The sequence below is a fragment of the Antechinus flavipes genome, chromosome 5 (assembly GCF_016432865.1).
Source record: "Antechinus flavipes isolate AdamAnt ecotype Samford, QLD, Australia chromosome 5, AdamAnt_v2, whole genome shotgun sequence".
Lineage (NCBI taxonomy): Eukaryota > Metazoa > Chordata > Mammalia > Dasyuromorphia > Dasyuridae > Antechinus > Antechinus flavipes.
The window spans coordinates 142,491,212-142,515,235 of record NC_067402.1 but is presented as its reverse complement, the minus strand read 5'-3'; the positions used below and the strand labels follow the sequence as shown (position 1 = coordinate 142,515,235).

Below are 24,024 nucleotides of genomic sequence, written 5' to 3'. Positions count from 1 at the left end.
TTGGCAAGAATTAATCACCTCCTCATGTAAGACAGAGGTAGAAAAGAAGATAGGTGGGGGGGAGACATCTGAGTAATATGAGATTAAGGGGGGAAGAGGAAAGAGCTCTTGGATAACAGCTTCAATTTTTTTCAATATTCACCATGATTCTCAGCTGAGAGAATGTGGTTGGTCATGGGGAGTGATGGGAAGTTTGAGGAGAGATAAAAAGATTTGGAAAAGCTGCTGGGTCAATTTGATTATGAATTGATTAGGGAGATATAAAAATATTGTCTGGTTACAATAAAGGCCCAGTTGAGATTGTGCAGGAATACTAACTAATAATTTAGCCTTTATTAAAAATCAGACAATCTCATTCACAACATTAAGTAGTACTTTGAATGTCAAAAGGACATGGGAAGTCATAACTAACTGAATAATTCTTTTTTTTAATGAAAATTAAAAGGAGTTTTTTTTTTCCTGAAAGCATTCTGCTCATCCATTTCCAGAGAACAATAATATTCCATCAAAGATTGTGTTAAGTTTCACTCACTTCGCCTCTCTTCCCTCTCTTCTCTTCCTTGTCTTCCCCTCCATTTTGCCTCTTTTTTTTAATGGCAGATAATTTGTTCCATTCCATTTTTCTTTTTCCCTTCTCCCAATGTATTCTTCTCCATCCCTTAATTTTATCATTAAAAGAATATATTATTTCTTCATATTCAATTCACACCCATATTCTCTGTCTATATATATATATATATGCCTTCTAACTGCCATAATAATGAGAACATTCTAATGAGTTACAAGTATCATCCTCCCAAATAGGAATGTAAACAGGTAAACCTTTTTAGGTCCCTTATGATATCACTTTCCTGATTATGAGAAATTCTTTTCATGAGAAACAGGGACTATGTGGAGTTCTTCTAACAATAATAGACAAACAAGAATCTATCAAGAATAAGGAGCTGCTTTTTAATGAAAAAAAATGTATCTTCTAAGGGGGTGGTTTTCATGCTAAAATAGACTATCCATGAGAGTTTTGTCTTTTTCTTTTCTAAGCCATAGGCTTGCAAAGTGAAAAACTCCTGTTTTATATTCATAGAAGTGGGAAACAAAAGAGACTCTTTGAGACTTTCCATTGAATCTATAAGAATTCCCCATTGGACTCTAGCTGGACCTTCTTATCGGCATTAGGGCACTTTGGAAACTCACAGCCAAATATTGAGACAAAATATCATTGGAAAAGCAAAGTGTTCAATGCTAGGAATCAGTGTAAAGGCAGCAGATAAAGAATGCAATAGCAGCATGTGAGATCCTTTAGGAAAAGTGTATGAATGAAGAACAAAAGAAATTAGCCTAGTCCAAAGCCCTAAAGAATGTCCTTAACCCATCAGAGACAAGAAGTGAAAAATACTTTAGGAAAAAAAAAAAGGTGGAGGAATCTTTAGAGAGGTTGAAAGTAAACATCCCATTTTAAAATTTCATCATATTATTTCACAAACATTCAATTTTTCCCACTCTTTACTAATATACAAGGTAATTTGGGCACAATAAAATCATAGTCAGATCTAGTACATGATGAATTATCATCATAGATAAATAATTTGAAGAAGATAAGGTGAGAATGGAAATTAAATGAGTGAATTCTTTTTTCTCTTATGCAAGAAATATGAAATTAAAAGACTACCAAAGTGGTTTTATTTAATGCTTGAAAACAATTTGATTGTTGAAGTAGATGTAGTTATTCATTATTCAAGGTAAGTGCCCCTTCATTTTAATTGCTAATGTAAAAGAAAATCTTAGGTCTGTATCCTGAGTAATTACTACAAATTCTAAAGGATTAGGGTCCAAATTAATAAAAGTTAACTGTAAAACTTTCTCTTGACTTACCTGTTTGCTGTTCTTGTTAATCTGTTATAAAGATAATGTAGTGTAATAGAAAGAATCCAGTGGAGTCTAGAGAGACCTATATTTGAATCCTACTAAAGCAAGGGCAAATACTCAAACAAGCAATCAAGCACGTAACAAATATTTATTAAACACCTTCTATGTGCCAGAGATGGAGCTAAGCACTGAAGATACAAAAAAAGTACAAAATAAGTCCCTGCCCTCAAGGAACTTATATTCTAGTATGGGAAACACCAAGAACATACAAAAATAGCTTATACGATTTATACAAAACACATGGAAGATGACCTTAACTAGAAGGGTAATATTAATTTGGGGCACTAGGCCTGATGTTGGAACTGAGTATTTCAAGCTATAAGTTTCAGCTTCTTCATGTGAAAAATGAGAAAAAATATCTGTAGTATTTATATCACAGATCATTGTGAGAATCTAGTGATGAGGTAGGAGAAAAACCCAAGTTCAAATCCAGTTTCAGACACTTATTAGTCATGTGATTTTAGGCAAGTAAAATCTTTTTGTCTCAGTTTCATAAAATGAGTGTCATAATAGCCCTACCTCCCAGAGGTTGTTGTGAGCATGAAATGAGATAATGGTTAGCTCATCTGGTACATAACTGGTTCTTACTAAATGTTTCTTTCCTTCTTCCTTACTTCTGTAAAATTTAAACATACTATTTAGACATCAATTTTCATTGGTTATTCCTTCTCAAATGCAATCTTTTCTTTAAGAATTCTATTTGAAAATGACCAAAGTCTACTAATGTAGCATGGATGTTTATAGGGGCTCTCTTTAGTAGGAAAAAAAGGATTTGAAGATATATAGAGAGAAAACACACATTGTGTTTATATTCCAAGATTCCATTTTGTGTATGGAAAACATGTGAACTCTTGTTACAGATTGAAAAGTGCAAAGTAATGGCGTCCAAGAAGAAGCCTTTATGGCTTGAATTTAAATGTGCTGATCCCACAGCCCAGTCCAATGAAACAATAGGAATTATTTTTAAACATGGAGATGATTTGCGTCAAGACATGCTTATTTTACAAGTAAGTTATTTTATATTTGTTATTGGGGAAGGTCAAAGGCCTCTAAGACTAGCACAGTTCAAGTAATTAAGTATTGGTGTTTTTTTTTTTTTTTGATATTGACTTTGTAAACTATACAACGAGGCCCTTGACCTTCTCAGGGTATAATTTGGTAAAGGACTTATTTTTATTCATATTTGAGATTCGTTTCTCAACTGTGATTCCCAAATAACAAATCATACCATCCTTTCCACACCCCTGTGCTGATTTTTTAAACACCTAGTTCACAAAGCACATATAGTTTAAACACACATATATCACTCCTAACACCTACCCTCAACAGTATCTCAACTGTATAGCTATTCCACATTCATCTGTGTTCATGTACATGTACACCTACATCTTCTCCCCCATGACTGATACACATATATACACTCACACTCATACGTGAGTAGGTGTGTAAGTTAAAGCTTTTTAAAAATAAGTGGGTTGGACTTCCGGTTAAGATGGCGGAGAGGAGGCTCACAGCTGCATAAGCTCCACGCTTTCTCTCACTATCCACTTCATTACAAGCCTCTGAATCAATGCTTGATTGAAAAAAACCCACATATAGTTATCAAGAGAAGCCATCCTTGAGATCCGCCAAGAAAGGTCTGTCTTTACTGGAGGGCTGGGGCAGTTTTAGATCGGGCGCAGGCTGAGGGCAGCGGCAGTGAGAGCACGGGAGCAGACTGGAGAGGGGGTGGGGAGTGATCGCAGCCGTCTCTGCGGGGAGAGCTTCGCTACAGGTTTGGATACTTTGCTCCAGCAGCAAGTCAGCAGCCCAGCAGAGAAGCTAAAAACACCGGGGCTGAAGAATACAACCCCAAACAGCTGGAGTCTCTCGGGACCTGGCCGTCCCCCCCTTTCCCCCCCACAGTGACTCAGCACGCTTTGGGATCTCAGAGCGCAGGCGCAGCACAGTCCTGCTAGTGCCTCACTGCTGCCCCCTGCAGTCTGTAGAGGAAGCTCGATAACATACCCAACCCCTCCCCCAAAGAAAGACTCCAATTTTTTCTGTTTTTCTTTGGTAGTTTGTCTCTGATTAATAGACAGAATGAGCAAGAAGCTGAAGAGGACTTTAACCCTTGACAGCTTCTACACAGATAGAGAGCAGACTCTAAATCCTGAGGAGACTAAAAACAGACAGTCCCCAGGTGAATCCCCAAAGGAGGAGATTATCTATTCCTCAGCACAGATGAACCTCATAGAAGTGATTAAAAAGGCTCTCACAAGGGAGCTAGAAGAAAAATGGGGAAAGCAGAGTGAGGCTTGGCAAAAGGAGAGGGAAGCTTGGGAAAAGGAGAGGGAGGCTTGGCAAAAGAGCCTGGAGAAAGTTAAAGAGAGAGTGGATAAAGAAGTAAAATCCTTGAAAAATAGGATTGGTGAACTGGAAAACAAAATTGGCGAAATGGAAAAAAATTCCACAGAACAAAAGAACTCAATTGGACAATTAGAAAAAGATTTTTAAAAAGTGAGTGAAGAGAACACTTCACTGAAAATCAGACTTGAACAAGTGGAATTGAATGACTCGAGGAGACAAGAAGAATCAGTCAAGCAAATCCAAAAAAATCAAACAATGGAGAAAAATGTGAAATACCTTCTGGGGAAGACAACAGACCTGGAAAACAGATCCAGGAGAGACAATCTGAGAATCATTGGACTCCCAGAAAAACATGATGAAAAAAAGAGCCTGGACACTATTTTCCAGGAAATTATCAAAGAGAACTGCCCAGAAGTCATAGGAACAGAGGAAAAAATAAACATTGAAAGGATTCATCGATCACCCACTGAAAGGGATCCTAAAATCAAAACACCAAGGAATATAGTGGCCAAATGCCAGAACCCTCAGATGAAGGAAAAAATATTGCAAGCGGCTAGAAAAACCCAATTCAAGTATCAAGGAGCCACAATAAGGATCACCCAGGATCTGGCAGCATCCACATTAAAAGATCGAAGGGCCTGGAATATGATATTCCGAAAGACTAAGGAACTTGGTATGCAACCAAAAATAACTTACCCAGCGAGAATGAGCATCTTTTTCCAGGGAAGAAGATGGACATTCAACGAAGTAAGCGAATTTCATCTATTTCTGATGAAAAAACCAGAACTTAACAAAAAGTTTGATCTACAAATATAGAACTCAAGAGAAATCTAAAAAGGTAAAGATTAATCTTGGGAACTATATTTTGACTATATTGATGTATAAAGAATACATGTATACCTTGTTCTAGAAATTGATGTGGAAAGGACATTGTATCAGAAAAAGGGTAAAGTGGGGGTAGTACATCTCATGAAGAGGCATAGGAAACCTATTATATCTGAGAGAAAGAATGGAGGGGGATGAATATAGTGGGTATCTTACTGCCTTCAGAATTGTCTTTAAGTGAAAAATCTTAAGACATATTCAATCTATGGTAAAACTTCTCCCACCTCATTGAAAAGTGAGAAGGGAAAAGTGAAAAGGGAAGGAATAAGCTAAGCGGAAGGGAATACAGGAACTGGGAGGGAAAGGGGTAAGATAGGGGGAGGAACTCTAAGGCGGGGGGAGGGATACTAAAAAGGGAGGGCTGTGAGAAGCAAGTGGTGCTCACAAGCTTAATACTGGAAGGGGGGGAAAGGGGAAAGAAGGGAGAAAAGCATAAACTGGGGTTAACAAGATGGCAAGTAATACAGAATTGGTCATTCTAACCATAAATGTGAATGGGGTAAACTCCCCCATAAAGAGGAAGCGGTTAGCAGAATGGATTAAAAGCCAGAATCCTACAATATGTTGTTTACAGGAAACACACCTGAAGCAGGGAGATACATGCAGGTTAAAGGTAAAAGGTTGGAGCAAAATCTACTATGCTTCAGGTGAAGTCAAAAAAGCAGGGGTAGCCATCCTGATCTCAGATCAAGCTAAAGCAAAAATTGACCTAATTAAAAGAGTTAAGGAAGGACACTATATCTTGCTAAAGGGTAGCATGGATAATGAAGCACTATCTATATTAAACATATATGCACCAAGTGGGGTAGCATCTAAATTCTTAAAAGAGAAACTAAGAGAGCTGCAAGAAGAAATAGACAGTAAAACTATAATAGTGGGAGATCTCAACCTTGCACTCTCAGAATTAGATAAATCAAACCACAAAATAAATAAGAAAGAAGTCAAAGAGGTAAATAGAATACTAGAAAAGTTAGATATGATAGATCTCTGGAGAAAATGTAATGGAGACAGAAAGGAATACACTTTCTTTTCAGCAGTTCATGGAATCTATACAAAAATTGACCATATATTAGGACATAAAAACCTCAAACTCAAATGCAGTAAGGCAGAAATAGTAAATGCATCCTTTTCAGACCATGATGCAATGAAAATTACATTCAACAAAAAACCAGGGGGAAGTAGACCAAAAAATAATTGGAAACTAAATAATCTCATACTAAAGAATGATTGGGTGAAACAGCAAATCATAGACATAATTAATAACTTCACCCAAGAAAACGATAATAATGAGACATCATACCAAAATGTATGGGATGCAGCCAAAGCGGTAATAAGGGGAAATTTCATATCTCTAGAGGGCTATTTGTATAAAATAGAGAAAGAGAAGATCAATGAATTGGGTTTGCAATTAAAAATGCTAGAAAAGGAACAAATTAAAAACCCCCAGTCAAACACTAAACTTGAAATTCTAAAAATAAAAGGTGAGATCAATAAAATTGAAAGTAAAAAAACTATTGAATTGATTAATAAAACTAAGAGTTGGTTCTATGAAAAAACCAACAAAATAGACAAATCCTTAGTAAATCTGATTAAAAAAAGGAAAGAGGAAAATCAAATTGTTAGTCTTAACAATGAAAAGGGAGAACTCGCCACTAATGAAGAGGAAATTAGAGCAATAATTAGGAGTTACTTTGCCCAACTTTATGCCAATAAATTCGACAACTTAAATGAAATAGAAAAATACCTCCAAAAATATAGCTTGCCCAAACTAACAGAGGAAGAAGTAAATATCCTAAACAGTCCCATCTCAGAAAAAGAAATAGAACAAACTATCAATCAACTCCCTAAGAAAAAATCCCCAGGACCAGATGGATTTACATGTGAATTCTACCAAACATTTAAAGAACAATTAATTCCAATGTTATATAAACTATTTGAAAAAATAGGGATTGAAGGAGTCCTACCAAACTCCTTTTATGACACAGACATGGTACTGATACCTAAACCAGGTAGGCTGAAAACAGAGAAAGAAAATTATAGACCAATCTCCCTAATGAATATTGATGCTAAAATCTTAAATAAAATATTAGCAAAAAGATTACAGAAAATCATCCCCAGGATAATACACTATGACCAAGTAGGATTTATACCAGGAATGCAGGGCTGGTTCAATATTAGGAAAACTATTAGCATAATTGACTATATCAATAACCAAACAAACAAAAACCATATGATCATCTCAATAGATGCAGAAAAAGCATTTGATAAAATCCAACATCCATTCCTAATAAAAACACTTGAGAGCATAGGAATAAATGGACTTTTCCTTAAAATAGTCAGGAGTATATATTTAAAACCATCAGTAAGCATCATATGCAATGGGGAAAAACTGGAACCTTTCCCAGTAAGATCTGGAGTGAAGCAAGGTTGCCCACTATCACCATTATTATTTAATATCGTATTAGAAACACTAGCCTCGGCAATAAGAGTCGAGAAAGAAATTAAAGGAATTAGAGTAGGCAATGAGGAAACCAAACTATCACTCTTTGCAGATGATATGATGGTATACCTAGAGAACCCCAGAGATTCTACTAAAAAGCTATTGGAAATAATTCATAATTTTAGCAAAGTAGCTGGCTACAAAATAAATCCCCATAAATCCTCAGCATTTTTATACATCACCAACAAAACCCAACAGCAAGAGATACAAAGAGAAATTCCATTCAGAATAACTGTTGATACCATAAAATATTTGGGAATCTATCTACCAAAGGAAAGTCAGGAATTATATGAGCAAAATTATAAAAAAGTCTCCACACAAATAAAGTCAGACTTAAATAATTGGAAAAATATTAAGTGCTCTTGGATCAGCCGAGCGAACATAATAAAGATGACAATACTCCCTAAACTAATCTATTTATTTAGTGCTATACCAATCAGACTTCCAAGAAAATATTTTATTGATCTAGAAAAAATAACAACAAAATTCATATGGAACAATAAAAAGTCGAGAATCTCAAGGGAATTAATGAAAAAAAAATCAAATGAAGGTGGCCTAGCTGTACCTGATCTAAAATTATATTATAAAGCAGCAGTCACCAAAACCATTTGGTATTGGCTAAGAAATAGATTAGTGGATCAGTGGAAAAGGCTAGGTTCACAAGACAGAATAGTCAATTATAGCAATCTAGTGTTTGACAAACCCAAAGCCCCTAACTTCTGGGAAAAGAATTCATTATTTGATAAAAACTGCTGGGATAATTGGAAATTAATATGGCAGAAATTAGGCATGGACCCACACTTAACACCATATACCAAGATAAGATCAAAATGGGTCTATGACCTAGGCATAAAGAACGAGATTATAAATAAATTAGAGGAACATAGAATAGATTATCTCTCAGACTTGTGGAGGAGAAAGAAATTTGTGACCAAAGATGAACTAGAGACCATTACTGATCATAAAATAGAAAATTTCGATTACATCAAATTAAAAAGCCTTTGTACAAATAAAACTAATGCAAACAAGATTAGAAGGGAAGCAACAAACTGGGAAAACATTTTCACAGTTAAAGGTTCTGATAAAGGCCTCATTTCCAAAATATATAGAGAACTGACTCAAATTTATAAGAAATCAAGCCATTCTCCAATTGATAAATGGTCAAAGGATATGAACAGACAATTTTCAGAGGATGAAATTGAAACTATTACCACTCATATGAAAGAGTGTTCCAAATCATTATTGATCAGAGAAATGCAAATTAAGACAACTCTGAGATACCACTACACACCTGTCAGATTGGCTAAGATGACAGGAAAAAATAATGATGAATGTTGGAGGGGATGCGGGAAAACTGGGACACTATTGCATTGTTGGTGGAGTTGTGAACGAATCCAACCATTCTGGAGAGCAATCTGGAATTATGCCCAAAAATTATCAAATTGTGCATACCCTTTGATCCAGCAGTGTTTCTATTGGGCTTATATCCCAAAGAAATACTAAAGAAGGGAAAGGGACCTGTATGTGCCAAAATGTTTGTAGCAGCCCTGTTTGTAGTGGCTAGAAACTGGAAAATGAATGGATGCCCATCAATTGGAGAATGGCTGGGTAAATTATGGTATATGAATGTTATGGAATATTATTGTTCTGTAAGAAATGACCAGCAGGATGAATACAGAGAGGACTGGCGAGACTTACATGAACTGATGCTAAGTGAAATGAGCAGAACCAGGAGATCATTATACACTTCGACAACGATATTGTATGAGGACATATTTTGATGGAAGGGGATTTCTTTGACAAAGAGACCTGAGTTTCAATTGATAAATGACGGACAAAAGCAGCTACACCCAAAGAAAGAACACTGGGAAACGAATGTGAACTATCTGCATTTTTGTTTTTCTTCCCGGGTTATTTATACCTTCTGAATCCAATTCTCCCTATGCAACAAGAGAACTGTTCGGTTCTGCAAACATATATTATATCTAGGATATACTGCAACATATCCAACATATAAAGGACTGCTTGCCATCTAGGGGAGGGGGTGGAGGGAGGGAGGGAAAAAAAATTGGAACAGAAACGAGTGTCAATATAAAGTAATTATTAAATAAAAATTAAAAAAAAAAGAAAAAAAAATAAAATGTTCTTTGCCTTCTCAAAAAAAAAAAAAAAAAAAAGAAAGAAATGACCAGCAGGATGAATACAGAGAGGACTGGCGAGACTTACATGAACTGATGCTAAGTGAAATGAGCAGAACCAGGAGATCATTATACACTTCGACAACGATATTGTATGAGGACATATTTTGATGGAAGGGGATTTCTTTGACAAAGAGACCTGAGTTTCAATTGATAAATGACGGACAAAAGCAGCTACACCCAAAGAAAGAACACTGGGAAACGAATGTGAACTATCTGCATTTTTGTTTTTCTTCTCGGGTTATTTATACCTTCTGAATCCAATTCTCCCTATGCAACAAGAGAACTGTTCGGTTCTGCAAACATATATTGTATCTAGGATATACTGCAACATATCCAACATATAAAGGACTGCTTGCCATCTAGGGGAGGGGGTGGAGGGAGGGAGGGAAAAAAAATTGGAACAGAAACGAGTGTCAATATAAAGTAATTATTAAATAAAAATTTAAAAAAATAAAAAAATAAAAAAAAGACATATAAATGAAAAAAAAAGTGGGTTGATAAATGAAAGAGAGAAAAAGGGTGAATAGGGACATGGATTGGAGATGATTAAGTAGGCAGATAAAAGAGGAAATGGAAGATCAGAAGGAAGATGATTATTAGTCGGTGAGATAGTCACAAATATTTTTGAAGGATATGAGAATTGTCCTAAATATTTCTGTTTAAATGAATACCCCTTCAAGCTTTTAAAAGTTATTAAATCTAAAAAAACAATCTTTTGAATCTTTGAAAAATGACAAAAACGTGATTGTTTTTATTATTCCAATTACTTTTTAAAATTAAAATTAAAGGGAGCAGCTAGATGGCACAGTAGATAGTGAGGAGGACCTGAGTTCAAATCCAACCCTCAGATATCTAAAAGTTACTGGCTGTGTGACCCTAGACAAATCACTTAACCTCAGTTGCTTCACCAAAAATTAATTAATTGAGATTGAAAATGAATGAAGTACATACATTTATCCAACATATACTGATGCAACTTAGTAAATTGGAGAGGGTGAGAGCCTCAAAAACAAGACCTGGGTTCAAATTCTACCTCTGATTTATAGTAGCTATGTAACTCCTACAACAACCCATAGTAGCTATGTGACCCTTTCAGTGCTTAGAGAACCTGTTAAAATTATAAGTTGCCAATCTACAGTGGTAGAGAAGGTTTCCTAATTGAATAGTTATATAGACTAAAAGTTCTCCAAATGTGATCCTAGAATTCTGGGGGACCCCAAGACCTATTCAGGGAGCTCAAGAGGTTAAAACTATTTTCATATCTAAGATGCTTTAATATTTTTCTACTATAAATATTGATAGATATAATCCATATAAATAAAATTTCTCTGGGAGAAACCTCAATAATTTTTTAAAGCATGTAAAGGAGTCCTAAGACCAAAAGGTCTGAGCACCACTACACTAGACCAATGAAATCATGAATCCCAATAATAATAAAAGACTATTGGTTTCTTTGGTCATCCAGAGTATGAGTGTCTGAACTTTAAAAACTGAAGCAATCATTGTTTTTTGATGTTGTTGTTACACTTGGTAAGAATTAAATAGAACTAAGAGAGAATATTTTACATAGATTAAAAAATGAATAATTTCTAGGATTTTCAAAAATAACATAACAGGAGTTCAGGCAGCCTATTCTGCAAGACTATTTCAAAATTTATATTTGATGAATAGTTTAGAAAGATTTGACCTTAAGTACAATGCAACAGTTTACCTTTGTCATTTTTTCTGCCATATACCAGGTTTGACAATGTGATTTTTTTTAAAAAAGGAAAGGCAAACAACACAAATAAATATGCATTGTATAACACTTGTGTTTTCATGCCTAGATTCTTCGAATTATGGGATCTATTTGGGAAGCAGAATCTTTGGACTTGTGCCTGAAGCCATATGGTTGCATTTCAACTGGAGACAAAATAGGTATGCAGAGCCTTTGGGAACTAAACCCATCATGCAGCCTGTGGGGAACAAGTTATGGCATTTTCCAAATTATGACATAGAAACTTAATAATGGAGGTGGGGAAGTGGGGTGAGATAATATCTATTCATAAGACCACAAAGAAAATATAACATGGTTAATTGACATAACTTCATGATATGGATATGGATATATCAAATATGCTTAAAGAAAAAAATTGAAATGATCCAAAACTTTGTGACCCTACATGAAGATGTTAGTAAAATTTACTCCGTCTTTTTTTTAACCTTACCTCTCCTAAATTTTTACTCAGATTCTACTGTAAATTAAAATTCTCTCTTTCCCTTAACATTTAAAAAGAACAGAAAATATTTGCTATTTATTACAGTTATCTCAAGTTCAGATTATCAGAGAGCCATTTATTACTCTCTCTACTTTTATGTGCTTTTGGAGATCCTTTTAAAAACTTTTTCAGGTCCGATAAAATTTATTTTTATTCTAGCTTCATAATATTTCTATTTAGTCCATACAGGGATGTCACTTTTTAACCAACCTTTATTACAAACCTGCTGTTGATAGAGTTTCAAAAGAGTCAGCTGTGTGAAGAATGTTCACTATTACTCAGTAATAAATAGCCCCCTGCCTCTAATACTGCTAGTGATCAGTAGAAAAGCAGCATTGGAAACCTGAATTTTGGTATTTGCAATGCACAATACTGCAGTTAATGCAAGTGAGGCAGTCAGGATGTTGTCCATGGGACATAAGTTAGATCCCAGATCACTGAGAAGCCAGAGATTGCATCTGGAAATTTGGAATATGGATCCCTGAGGAGTTTGGAAATATGGGAAGAGATTTGTGACAAAGTTGAGACTAATCTGGTGTTATAAGCCCTGAAATATGAAACCCAGGAACAGTTCCCAGCATGGAAGCCCAGCAGGAGACCATGATGACAAAACCCTGACAAATCAGGTGAAATCTGATTGCTTACAGGATCATAAATTTCAAGCCAGAAGGGATCTTAAAAGCCAATGAGCCCAATCCATCCTTTTTGGCTTACAAATAAGAAACTGAGCTTCAAAGAATTTAAGTAACTTGCCCAATGTCACCAACTAGTAATTATCTATTGGAGAGTTTGAACACTGGGGCTTCCTGACCTCAAGTCCAGCATGCTATATGCTATGACACATTGTCTTCTCACTGCAGAAGTAGTTTACACCACTTCTGAGAGCTCTGGGGAGGTATGAGTAAATTCTAAACTGGAACATGAGAAAGTTCAGATCAACTGTGCTTAGAGCATTCAGTGGGGTAGGGGAAATGGTACAAAATCCATTGAGAAGTGAACCTTACCCTCATGTAGCTTATATTTTACTGGAGAGCATGACACACATTTAAATGCAATACATAATTTAAAAAATTATGAAATCTAAGAGCTTGAGGAGGGAGGAAATTAATACTGAGTAAGAAAAAAACAGAAAGGCTTCCTGGAGAAGATGGTAATGTTTGAATCAAGCTTTAAAGCTTTAAAGCTAGGAATTCAGCATGGTTGTTTGGATGCTATTGTAAAAGTTCAAATAGGAGGTATCAACATTTTCTTGAAGAGCTGTAACAATGGAAACATAGATGAAGGGATGGATAATGATTATAAGATGAATTAACACTTTTTATGAGGTTTTAATTTTCACAAAATATATTCATAATTTCATTTGACCCTAATAATAATCCTGCAAAGTATTATATCTGTTTTATACATGAGGAAACTTATACATGTGGAAACATGAGAAACCCAGGAGATGAAGTGACACAGATAGGAAACATCAGAAAGGGATTTGAAACAACTCTTCTCAGTTTCATGTCTAGAAATACCCTATCCATTGTCTATTCTTCAATTATAGAATTGAAAAAGGCTGAATAAACAGAAAATAAATTTTCTAAGAGACTGGGCATGAGAGATGAGGAAGAATGAATAGTCAAAGGCACTACCAAGGTTTTGGACATGACATAGAAGATAAATGATGATGTCTCTGACTGAAATAGTAAAACCAGAAGAAGAGCAGTTTTATCAGGAAACATGATACTGTCTTTCAACCTAAGTATGAATCTTAGCTCTCAAGATAAAGCTTTTCTATAAAAATCTGGAAAATTCCATTCTAAATAGAATTCCATTTTGAAAGAGGTTGAAAAGTCATCTTAAAAGAGATGAAATAATATTTGAAGCCATAGGATTTAAAGGAAATGACTGAGGGACAAGTATGGAGTAAAAAAATCTTAGGTTTCTGATTTGAAAATGGTACAAAGTGGTCTTCTCTTTGTGTGATTTTAAATAAAAGACAAAGAAAATGTCCATTGGCTAAAAGAGGAAGGATGTTCTCACCATGGTAGGATAGACAAATTCTACTTCTTACCATTCACAAATAAAACATTATGCTCAATGTATATTTTTCATTCAGAGATCTTGCAACAAAGTTCTTCATAACTTCCTTCTTATACCCCTATTAAAAAAATGAAAGAAAAGAAAACCACAAAACCTAATGACTTGGCAAACAACCCTGTGGCAAGCATCATTGAGATAGTATACTGGACTTGACATTGGACGGCTGACTTTGAGTCTTGGTTCTGTCATTTAGCAGTTATGTGAGTTGGCAAATCACTTAACTTTTATGGTCCTCAGTTCCCAACTTTGTAAAATGAGGATAATATTTGTGTAACTTTCCTCTTTGGGTTGTTCTAAGAATCAAGAGGAAGGAAATAAGCATTTATTGAACATTTACTATGTGTGAGATATTGTGTTAAACCCTTTACAAATGTCTCCTTTGATCTTCAAAACAGCCCTGGAATGTAGGTACAATCATTATTTTCATTTTACTAAGGAGGAAACTGAGGTAAACCCAGAATCATATACCAATTATGTTATTAAGGAACTCAATTGTTCCTGCTTCCTGGTCTGGTCTTCTATCCATTGTGTCACCCAGCTGCTTCTAAAAGAGATAACAAATGTGGAATTTGTTTCTTACCTTAAAATCTAAGTCATGATTATTATTCTTAAACTATGTTCCTGTGACATAGGAATGATTGAAATTGTGAAGGATGCTATAACAATTGCCAAAATTCAGCAGAGCACAGTGGGTAATACTGGAGCATTCAAGGATGAGGTGCTAAATCATTGGCTCAAAGAAAAATGCCCAATTGAAGAAAAGGTGAGCTAATTTCTCTTTCCTCACTCTAAGGATTCCTTATACAGATACTTACTTTTTAATGTAGCAATTTCATTCTTTCATAGTGATCTATAAATATCATGGTACCAATATCTCTGAGAAAAGTTACAAATAAGGTGGGATATATGCAGATCTGTGTACATTGGCTCTCAGTAGTTCTGAATAAAAGATAATGAGCTCAGGATTTCAAGGTGTTTTTCTTTTCTTTTTTAAGCATTTGCCTCTCTTTTGACTAGCAGGCCATGTTTTGTATAAAATTAGACCATGCAAAGCACTTGGTTAGCCATTGTGTGTGTGTGTGTGTGTGTGCGTGTGTGTGTGTGTGTGTGTGTAACTTTTGCTGTCCACTAGAAATGTTCATTCATATATGTAAATTATGTTCTATCTGACAAAGAACCAAATATTTTATAAAGTGATTTATAATTTACAACTCTGCTCTAATCTAAACAATAAATTATGGATACCGAAAATGTCAGTTCCAGCATGATTTTGAAGTGCATATGCTGGGTCCTTTGCAAGCTGTGTAGTAAGGTTGTTTGGCTGTCATTTAAAGTTCTGCTCCTTGGGATTAGTGAGCCTCATTTGCATGGTTACTAGTCCTTTGTTGGGGGAAATGTAATTAGTGACATTTAATAGTCCTATTATACATGATGGCTTTGTGAAGGCTCACATCCCATTAGTGATCAAAAGCAAAGCAAGGGTTATACAGTGTAGGAGAAAATTACTTTGAGTTCCTGTTAAGGGTTAGGCACTGATGCATGACTATGTAGTGAACCCTTTTGATTTAATTACAATTGCCTTTGACATTTGTTCCTCAATCAAGTCATAAAGATTCTTTGTGTGGTAGCTAAAAACCTACCAATCTCCAACCTACCTTTCTCAATTTATTACACATTTGTTGTTGTTCAATCATTTTACTCATGTCCAACTCTTTGTGACCCCATTTGGGTTTTTTGGAGGTAAGACATAGATACTGGAGTGGTTTGTGATTTCCTTTTCTAACTCATTTTACTGTTGAGGAAATTGAGGCAAAGAAGGTTAAATAATTTGCCCATGATTATACAGTTAAAGAGTGTCTAAGCCAGATTTGACATCAAGAAGATGTGTTTCTGATTTCAGATCCAGCACTTTAACCACTTTAGCCCACTTACTATCCCAGAGTGAAAATGAGTTATAATTAATATCTATAGCTCAAATGAAAACCTTTATAATTTGCTCTTTGAATGCAGTTTCCAGAAAGGAGTTTTAGGAAGTAATCTTTATTAGGTAGAATGTGTTACTTGGCAGGAAGTAGAGGAGCAATATCAAATAACTTTTGGGAATTTTTGCATTAATAGTTCCAGGCAGCAGTGGAGAAATTTGTGTATTCATGTGCCGGCTATTGTGTGGCAACTTTTGTTCTTGGTATAGGAGACAGACACAATGACAACATTATGATCACAGAGACAGGTGAGTTTATTCTTGCTTCATTAATCTTTAAATGAAATTAAGATATATTAAAGTTTATGGGAATGAGCATTCTATCTTTTCTGATCCTCAACCCAAACTTGCATCTAATGTCCAAAAATCATGCTATGTGAAATATAAAAATATTCCCTCCCCAATTATACACAATTTTTCATACCTCAAAAATCTGCACACATACATGTGTATTCATGTGTGTCCAAGTGCTTATATACACATATATAGCAAGCTGACCAGCCACAGTTAGAAATGCAAAAAGCAAAAGACTAAATGATCCAAACTTAAAATCAAAGAACTTTTTAGAAACTTTCGATTTTCATCATTTTGCTTTATCTTAAGCTAAGCAGAATTGACAAAATTATGTAATTGCTTTTCTTTGTAAAGTGAAGTTCTCAAAGCCTGATGATCTCACAAAGGCATTCTAATGAGTTCATTTTTCTTGTTTATTTTGAGCTGAATGTCATCTCTGGCATTTTGCCTAGATTCTCTTGTATTTGTCACATTTTCCATTGTATTGAAGCTATTTGTATAAGTACCTTGAGGACAGAGACTAAATTCATTTTTGCAGTACTCTCAGCACCCAGGACATTGCCTGGAATTTAAATGATTGCTAGCTAATTTTTCTATGTGTGTCAGACATATTGGAATTTATCACACCTATATGTGGATCATTAGTCCCTAGAATGGAACCTTACACATAGTGTTTCATGAAATAAAATCCACACTCTTTGTTTAGGAGGCAATATTGCTCAAAGATTTTATTTAAAAGATGGGAGAGCAGGATGGAAATCACTTTTTAAGGAGTAGTTCCTTTAAGGCCCAACATGTCCTACTTATATCACTGAGCAGTGAGATGAAAATTACCTGCAAAGAGGAAAGAGTACTTGTTCAGTTCAGACTTTTTCAGGATGTTTAAATTGAAGCACACTACAAATGAAAAAAAATGCAAGAAATTACTGAGACAAAAGAATGAACTTAGGTGTTTTCTAGGAGTCATTTTTATGAGGTAGATCTCAATAGATGAATCTCATCTTCTGGGACACAGGAGGGTAGAGCTTGAGGTTACAGAAATATGGGTTGAGTGGTGATTGGAATATGTGCTTCCTTACTTTAAGCCTCATGAAAAAGAGTTTTCAAAATGGAAGTATTCAAACTAAGCTGGCTACTACAATAAATATATTTTTAAGGAATTAAATGGAAGGTACATTTTTCTCAGTTCATTCTATGCTACAAGAGTAAGATTCCAGACTTTAAATTATAAGCACTTTGAGGCAATTTGAATGAATTTTTGAACTACCATACTCCTAGCTTAGTTTAGATCTGTCAAATCACAGATCAAGCCATAGTTTTTCACAATGTATGTAGCATCCACAGATCAACAGAACCATAAAATGAAGAAATCCCTCTAGAATCTGAAATTTAGAAAAATCAGAAAGTACTGATTACTCTTTACATGCCCCCTTCAAAATTATAACCTTACTATACACTCCCAAACACAAATACATTTAGCAAACTATGTCAAATGATATTAAGAATGTTTGTATTCAAATAAAATTCCAGCAGAAGGGATAACTGCATACAAAGCAGTATTTACCGGCTGCTTTGGAACCAGGAACCTGATTTGTACAACACACACATTTGTTATTGATTGCAAATGTAGTGCAAGCCAAACATTTGCTTTATGTAAAACAATAAAACCAATCAACAAAACCGTGTGTGCTTCTGTATGCTGTAGTAATAGGCTTTCATTTTAATGAGTTTTAAATGCAACAGCAATTTTTATGTGCTGTCAAACTGGTGAAAATATTACCACTACAAGTCAACATCTTTTATTTTCATAAAACTATTAGCTCCATATTTGTCTTTCTTTTTAACTGTACCCATGCTTCTTTACATAGAACAGAGTGGCTCATCCTCAGTTACCCATCATCTCTATTTTTTCAGAAAAATATAATGCCATTTGAAAGTAATGACTACAGTACTTTGGCCTGAGGCACTTACATAATTTTCACCAAAATGGCAATTTTTTAAAGTGAACATTTCATACTGCTGCACTTATAATGAATATAAAATGCATGTTTTCCTGATGACATTTCAGATGGAAAGTTCATTTCTGCCTGGGCATTTAAAAATATTATTGTAATAAAGTTGTCTTATAACTAATCATTAAAAATCTACCCTAAAAATGGCAGGAGGATAGAAAAGAAAGAAAAAAAGGAGAAGAATGAGGAGGAAGAAGAGAAAGAAGGAGAAGGGGGAAGAAAGAGAAGCCTAACAAAACTAACCACACATTGTGTTTGTCAGTATATTTGTTAGCATATTTAGAATACAGTTTCATGCCCTTTCCAAGTGAAAGAAGAGAGATGAATTTTCTCATCTCTTCTTCAGGAAAAGTTTGATTAGTAAAACTGCCTAATGTTGGTTTTGTGTTTTTTAATATGGAAATTTTTTATGAACTTAGAGCACTGGTTTAAGAGGTAAAGCACTTGTAAACGTGATACTTCCCAAAAGAATTATCCTATCATGTATATAATTCTGTATAGATACTTTTTAAATCTTTAGAGAGATTATATAGTTTACCACCACAAATTTTCATAGGCAAAATCAGTATTTCTCATGTCCTCCTCAAGGCTCTCACCACTATTATTCTTCGGATTAGCACTGACAATAAATTTTCTTTGAAAGTTTTTATGAAATTGAAAAAAAATACCTTTAAGAGTTGGGTTCTGGGGGAATAGCCAACTGCTAACTGATAAACTCAAAACCCTTTCTGTAATATATAGAACTTAAATTAGCCTGTGGCCTTATGTAAAGTTGGCTGTAGTTACCAATGCGTTCTGATATAAATTGCTAATGATAATTCTATGATTAACTAGAATTCAGTAATAACATTTGGTTGTGACTTAAAGAATATTAAATAAAGTCAGATGTACATTTGATTTATATTTTACTCTTATTTTTTCACATCTTACAAAAAATCATAGCATCTATAACTTCCTTTAAAAGTACCATCTCCTGATCTCTAATGCTATTTTATATAGACTGTAAGCAACCCTATTTAACCCCAAGTAACAAGGATAGAACCGGCACATATAGATAGCTAAATAATTAAAACTTTATTAAACTATAAACATTGGGATATAAATACATCCAAGAAAGACCATTCCTCCTTTCAAGGAGCCTATATTTAAATGGAAGATGACTATAAATAAAAGAAAGTAGACAGATAGAAAGGAGGGAAGTGGAAAGCCAGTATTTTCTGGAGTAGAGCCCAAGGCTTTAAGGGGAAAAAAATGAAGATAATAGTCAAAGTTCAGGTACTATAGTATGAAAGTAAATGTGTAATAAATATTTTGATTTTATATTTACTTTATGTATTCATGTTTCTTTCCCCCCAAAAAAGTGCATTAAGGTCTTTGAGGGATTGTTTGGTTTTTGTCTTTTTGTCCCTGGTGCCTGGCATATACCAAGTGCTTAATAAATAACTATTGAAGTTAATTGAATTAAGGATGATGGAAATTGTTTAAAAATTGCCCTTCTCCAGGTAGTTGGCTTTAGGGCAGCTTAAGAAACCTTCTAAGAAGTCAACATTAACTCATCAGGCAAGTTATTCACCATAATGATTTCTGATATTTCTTTCCCTTAAGGAAATCTATTTCATATTGACTTTGGTCACATTCTTGGGAATTACAAAAGTTTCCTGGGTATTAACAAAGAGAGAGTTCCATTTGTGCTAACCCCAGACTTCCTCTTCGTGATGGGAACTTCTGGAAAGAAAACAAGCCTTCACTTCCAGAAATTTCAGGTAATGTCTTATTCCTAAATGACAATAGAGAGCTATAAACAACCACAAAAGTCCTACTGTGGTGTCTCATCACAAGCTATGAAAGTAAATTTCAAGTTTGGTTGGGCCAACCTAGAAAGGCTTCAGTGTGAGTCCAACCATAATATATCACCTTTTGGCCAATCTAAGTGGAAAGACACTCAAAGAATAGCATGCTAGATCATGAGTCAAAGGACCTGGTTTCAAATCCTGCATTCAAATCCTAATCTAAACTTGCCTTTATGGTCTTAGGCAAGCTAATTAAATTGAGTATCTGTAAAATGAGAGGGTTCATAGATTGAATTTCAAATAAGGGGGTTCATAGATTACCTAATAAATGTTAATAACTGGCTTCCCCCCTCAAAATGTATATATAAAACACTTAATTTTAATCTTGCATTCTCTAAGATTTATTGAGCAGCTTCCTCACTACAAACCTATGAAGAAGATAGAATGAGTAGTTATCTCATTTGCAGATGAGGAAACTGAGGCTTAAAGACCCCACGTAATGTAAGATCATGTGAATTAAGGCCTTATTGTTTACCTTAATATTCACCAAAGATTTCACTTACGCACCTATCTCCTTTGATGCATCTTTGATTTTATTTATTTTTTAAATGATTTATGCATTGGTTTATGCATATGGTTTCAAGAACCATAATTTTTGTATGTTACTCTCTTTGTGGTCTAGAACCTAGTTCATGACCCCATAAGTAGATGTCACAAAATTATGATTTATCATCAGTAAATGTTTGATTTGTATGCCTATATACCAAGGATAATATAAAAATTTCTCAGGGAAAAAGGGACTGTGAGTGGAAAAAGGTTAAGAAGCTGTGGTCTAGAGCAGCATCACTATGATCCAAGGACCAAAGGAATCTTCCAGACTTTTTCAGGGGGTTTATATGGTCAAAATTAATTTAATAGTAATTGATTAATTTAATATTCAAGATATTTTCATTTCTATAACTACATTAACTATATAAATATAACTATAATCCATATAAACAAAAATTCTTTGGAGGATCATCAATTGTTTTTAAGAGTGCCAAGGGACCCTAGAACCCAAAAAAAATGGAGAACTTCTACTCTAAGCCTCTAGGAAGGTAATGCAGGCCTTGCAGGACATAAAAATCACAATATTTAGAGCTAGAACCCTGCAAGCTATCTAGTTCAATTCCCTCATTTTACAGATGAGGAAACTGATTTCAAAGAGCTTCATTGACTTACCCAAAGTCATACAAATAGTAACACCGAGAGGTCTTTAGCCCGCCAAAGCTCTTCATTGCTATGTTTCTTAAAAAGGAGCTCAGAGGTCATTCAATCCAAATTCCTTACTCAGTCATCGAACCTGACCACCTCATTTTGAAATTCTTGTTTATTCCTGCTTGTCTTTGGTGTGCCTGATGTTCACTTAAGTGGTATGCTTCTCTCAGAACTCAGTGCCATGGTCAGTGTGACCAAGACTTTCCTGTGACCAGATGGTCTCAGGATGGTTGTTTTGTTTTTCCATTTGTACTTCTCTGTATTGTCTCAGTTGGGATCCAGACCTTTTCTTGGTGACTTTTTCAAAGGTGTGGGATTTTTTTGTTGTTGCTTTTTAAGGGGTTTGACATGTTTTAGCCCTGTTTTTCTTCCAAGTTAAAATCACACATTTTGACAATTTCCTGGAGGGGAAAAAAGTAGAAAAAAAATTGGCAGAAATTCATCTTTTAAGGAAACAAAAACCACTCCATCAGTTCTTTTCTACTACATATATGGGATTTATCTCACTGGATTTGTCCAAACATAGCAAAAATACTGACATTTAAAGAAGTAGATAAATGCAGAGAATCTGGCTCTGTGCTCATTTCTCTTCATTAATACTCATAAAATTGTTGGGAGGAAAGCATTTGGTAAAAATTATAGATTGCTATATAAATATGCCTTATTGTTGCTACTGTTATTATGTTTCGATGATGCTTTTGAAAAAATGAATCATATACTTAATTTATTTCCTTTTTCTCTCATTAGTATTATGAACTTCACTTAGGATAATAATCAACATTACCTTCATCCATCATAACCAGTAACATCTTTCTAGGTATCCCACCCACCATTTTGATACCATCTTTTGTTCTCGATCTTTCACATTCAAATATAATCAACTTTCAGAGTGCACCATTTCCTTAAGGGTCCATCCTATATCCTTAAAGTCACGATTCCTACTCATTTCTCAACATCTGGCCGTCTTTCTACTAGGTCTAATCTTCTGCTGCTTAGTTAGCAGCATAACTGGCCATAGAACTGGCATCCTGATATCAAATCCAGCATACTACTATTATATATGTGTCTATATGCATAAATTGTAAGCATTGTAAGCAATTGTCATGTCAAACTCTTCATTCCCCCAAGAACCACAGCATTCTGTCCTCCTTCTGTCCCCAAGTTTACTGTCTATGGGATTTTCTTGGAAAAGATACTGCAGTGATTTGCCATTTCCTTCTTCAAAATTCATTGTTCACACATATAGAATAAATAGGAAGGCAAAAGAATAGAATTAGTAGCTCACTGGTTAATGATGAGTGGACTTTGAGATTTATTGACAGTATTGTGGAACAGAATCAGACTGTGACTCTATGGACCAATCATTGTGAATAATTGTCCTAGAGATTAGCTAAAATTTTGCTTACAATATTGACTTCTCATTCTTCCAACATCTAGTTAGTACTTTGTCAGGTTTGATGAGTTAGAAGGAGACTCAGAAAGTAATGACTTGTAGCTCACATGAACAGTATTAACTCTCTCAGGAAAAATTTTAGTATTGCGCCAGTATATGCAGTTATCTACTTCTTTCTTTTGTTAGTCAAATATATATATATTTATTTATTTATTTATTTATCTTGGCTTCCCTTTAGTCATTAAATTCCTTTGAGCCAGGAATCATGACCTTTCAAAACACTGTCAAGATTCTTCAGTACTTTGTAGCAAAAGTTATCAATATTTGAGTTGATCTGGTAACAATCTGATACTGTATACATATGCACTGTATATATGAACATACATTTGATACTATATGTTTAAGAGGCTCTAATTTTATATAGATCTGGAAAAAATAATTCCTCTAATAAACTTGATTAATGTATTGAGTAAACAAACAAAGGGAACTTATATAGAAAGAGTGAGAAGGTTGGGCTTTCACTGCCTACTAACACATGGCTGCATTTGTGGATGATTGTTAAGGTTTTGCAGGAAAAGAAAAAGAATACAATAATAAATAATGAGCCTCTTCATAGAATTAATATACCAACTTAGTGGCAGCTAGGTGATACAATGTTTAAAGTCTAAGAATTGGAGTCAGGAAAACATGAGTTTATTCTATCTCAGTAACTTTTGAGCTATATGACCTTGGACAAATAATTTCTCTCAGCCTCAGTTTTCTCATCTGTAAAATAGGAATCATAATAATACCTAACACACAATTGTTGTGAAAATCAAATGATATAGTACTTGCAAAACAATTTGCAAATGTTAAAGAATTTTAGAAATGTCATCTATTACTATTAATATTAGCCTCAATCTAAAGTAAATTGACCTGAACAGAGCAAAGGAACTACTCTACCTTTCCCCTCACTCCTTCTATAGGTGACTGGTTTAATATGGAGCTACTTTCTTTGAACTATTACCTAAAAATAGATACTTAGGAGGTCAGCTTCAGTCAGGGAGGAAGAAAAAAAAAACTTCTGAAACCAAGGACATCTGGCCACCCTATG

The 24,024-nt window shown here is 34.6% G+C and overlaps 1 protein-coding gene across 2 annotated transcripts in view; it reads left to right on the top strand.

The window, feature by feature from the left end:
- PIK3CG (phosphatidylinositol-4,5-bisphosphate 3-kinase catalytic subunit gamma) overlaps window positions 1–24,024 on the top strand; it is a 56,043-nt gene that overhangs the window by 14,220 nt on the left and 17,799 nt on the right. For both annotated transcript variants that reach the window (XM_051962638.1, XM_051962637.1), the window contains exons 6-10: window positions 2,784–2,930; window positions 11,685–11,775; window positions 14,837–14,967; window positions 16,323–16,434; window positions 20,097–20,254. In XM_051962638.1, the coding sequence (XP_051818598.1) occupies window positions 2,784–2,930; window positions 11,685–11,775; window positions 14,837–14,967; window positions 16,323–16,434; window positions 20,097–20,254 (639 nt within the window). The remainder of the gene's footprint in view (window positions 1–2,783; window positions 2,931–11,684; window positions 11,776–14,836; window positions 14,968–16,322; window positions 16,435–20,096; window positions 20,255–24,024) is intronic.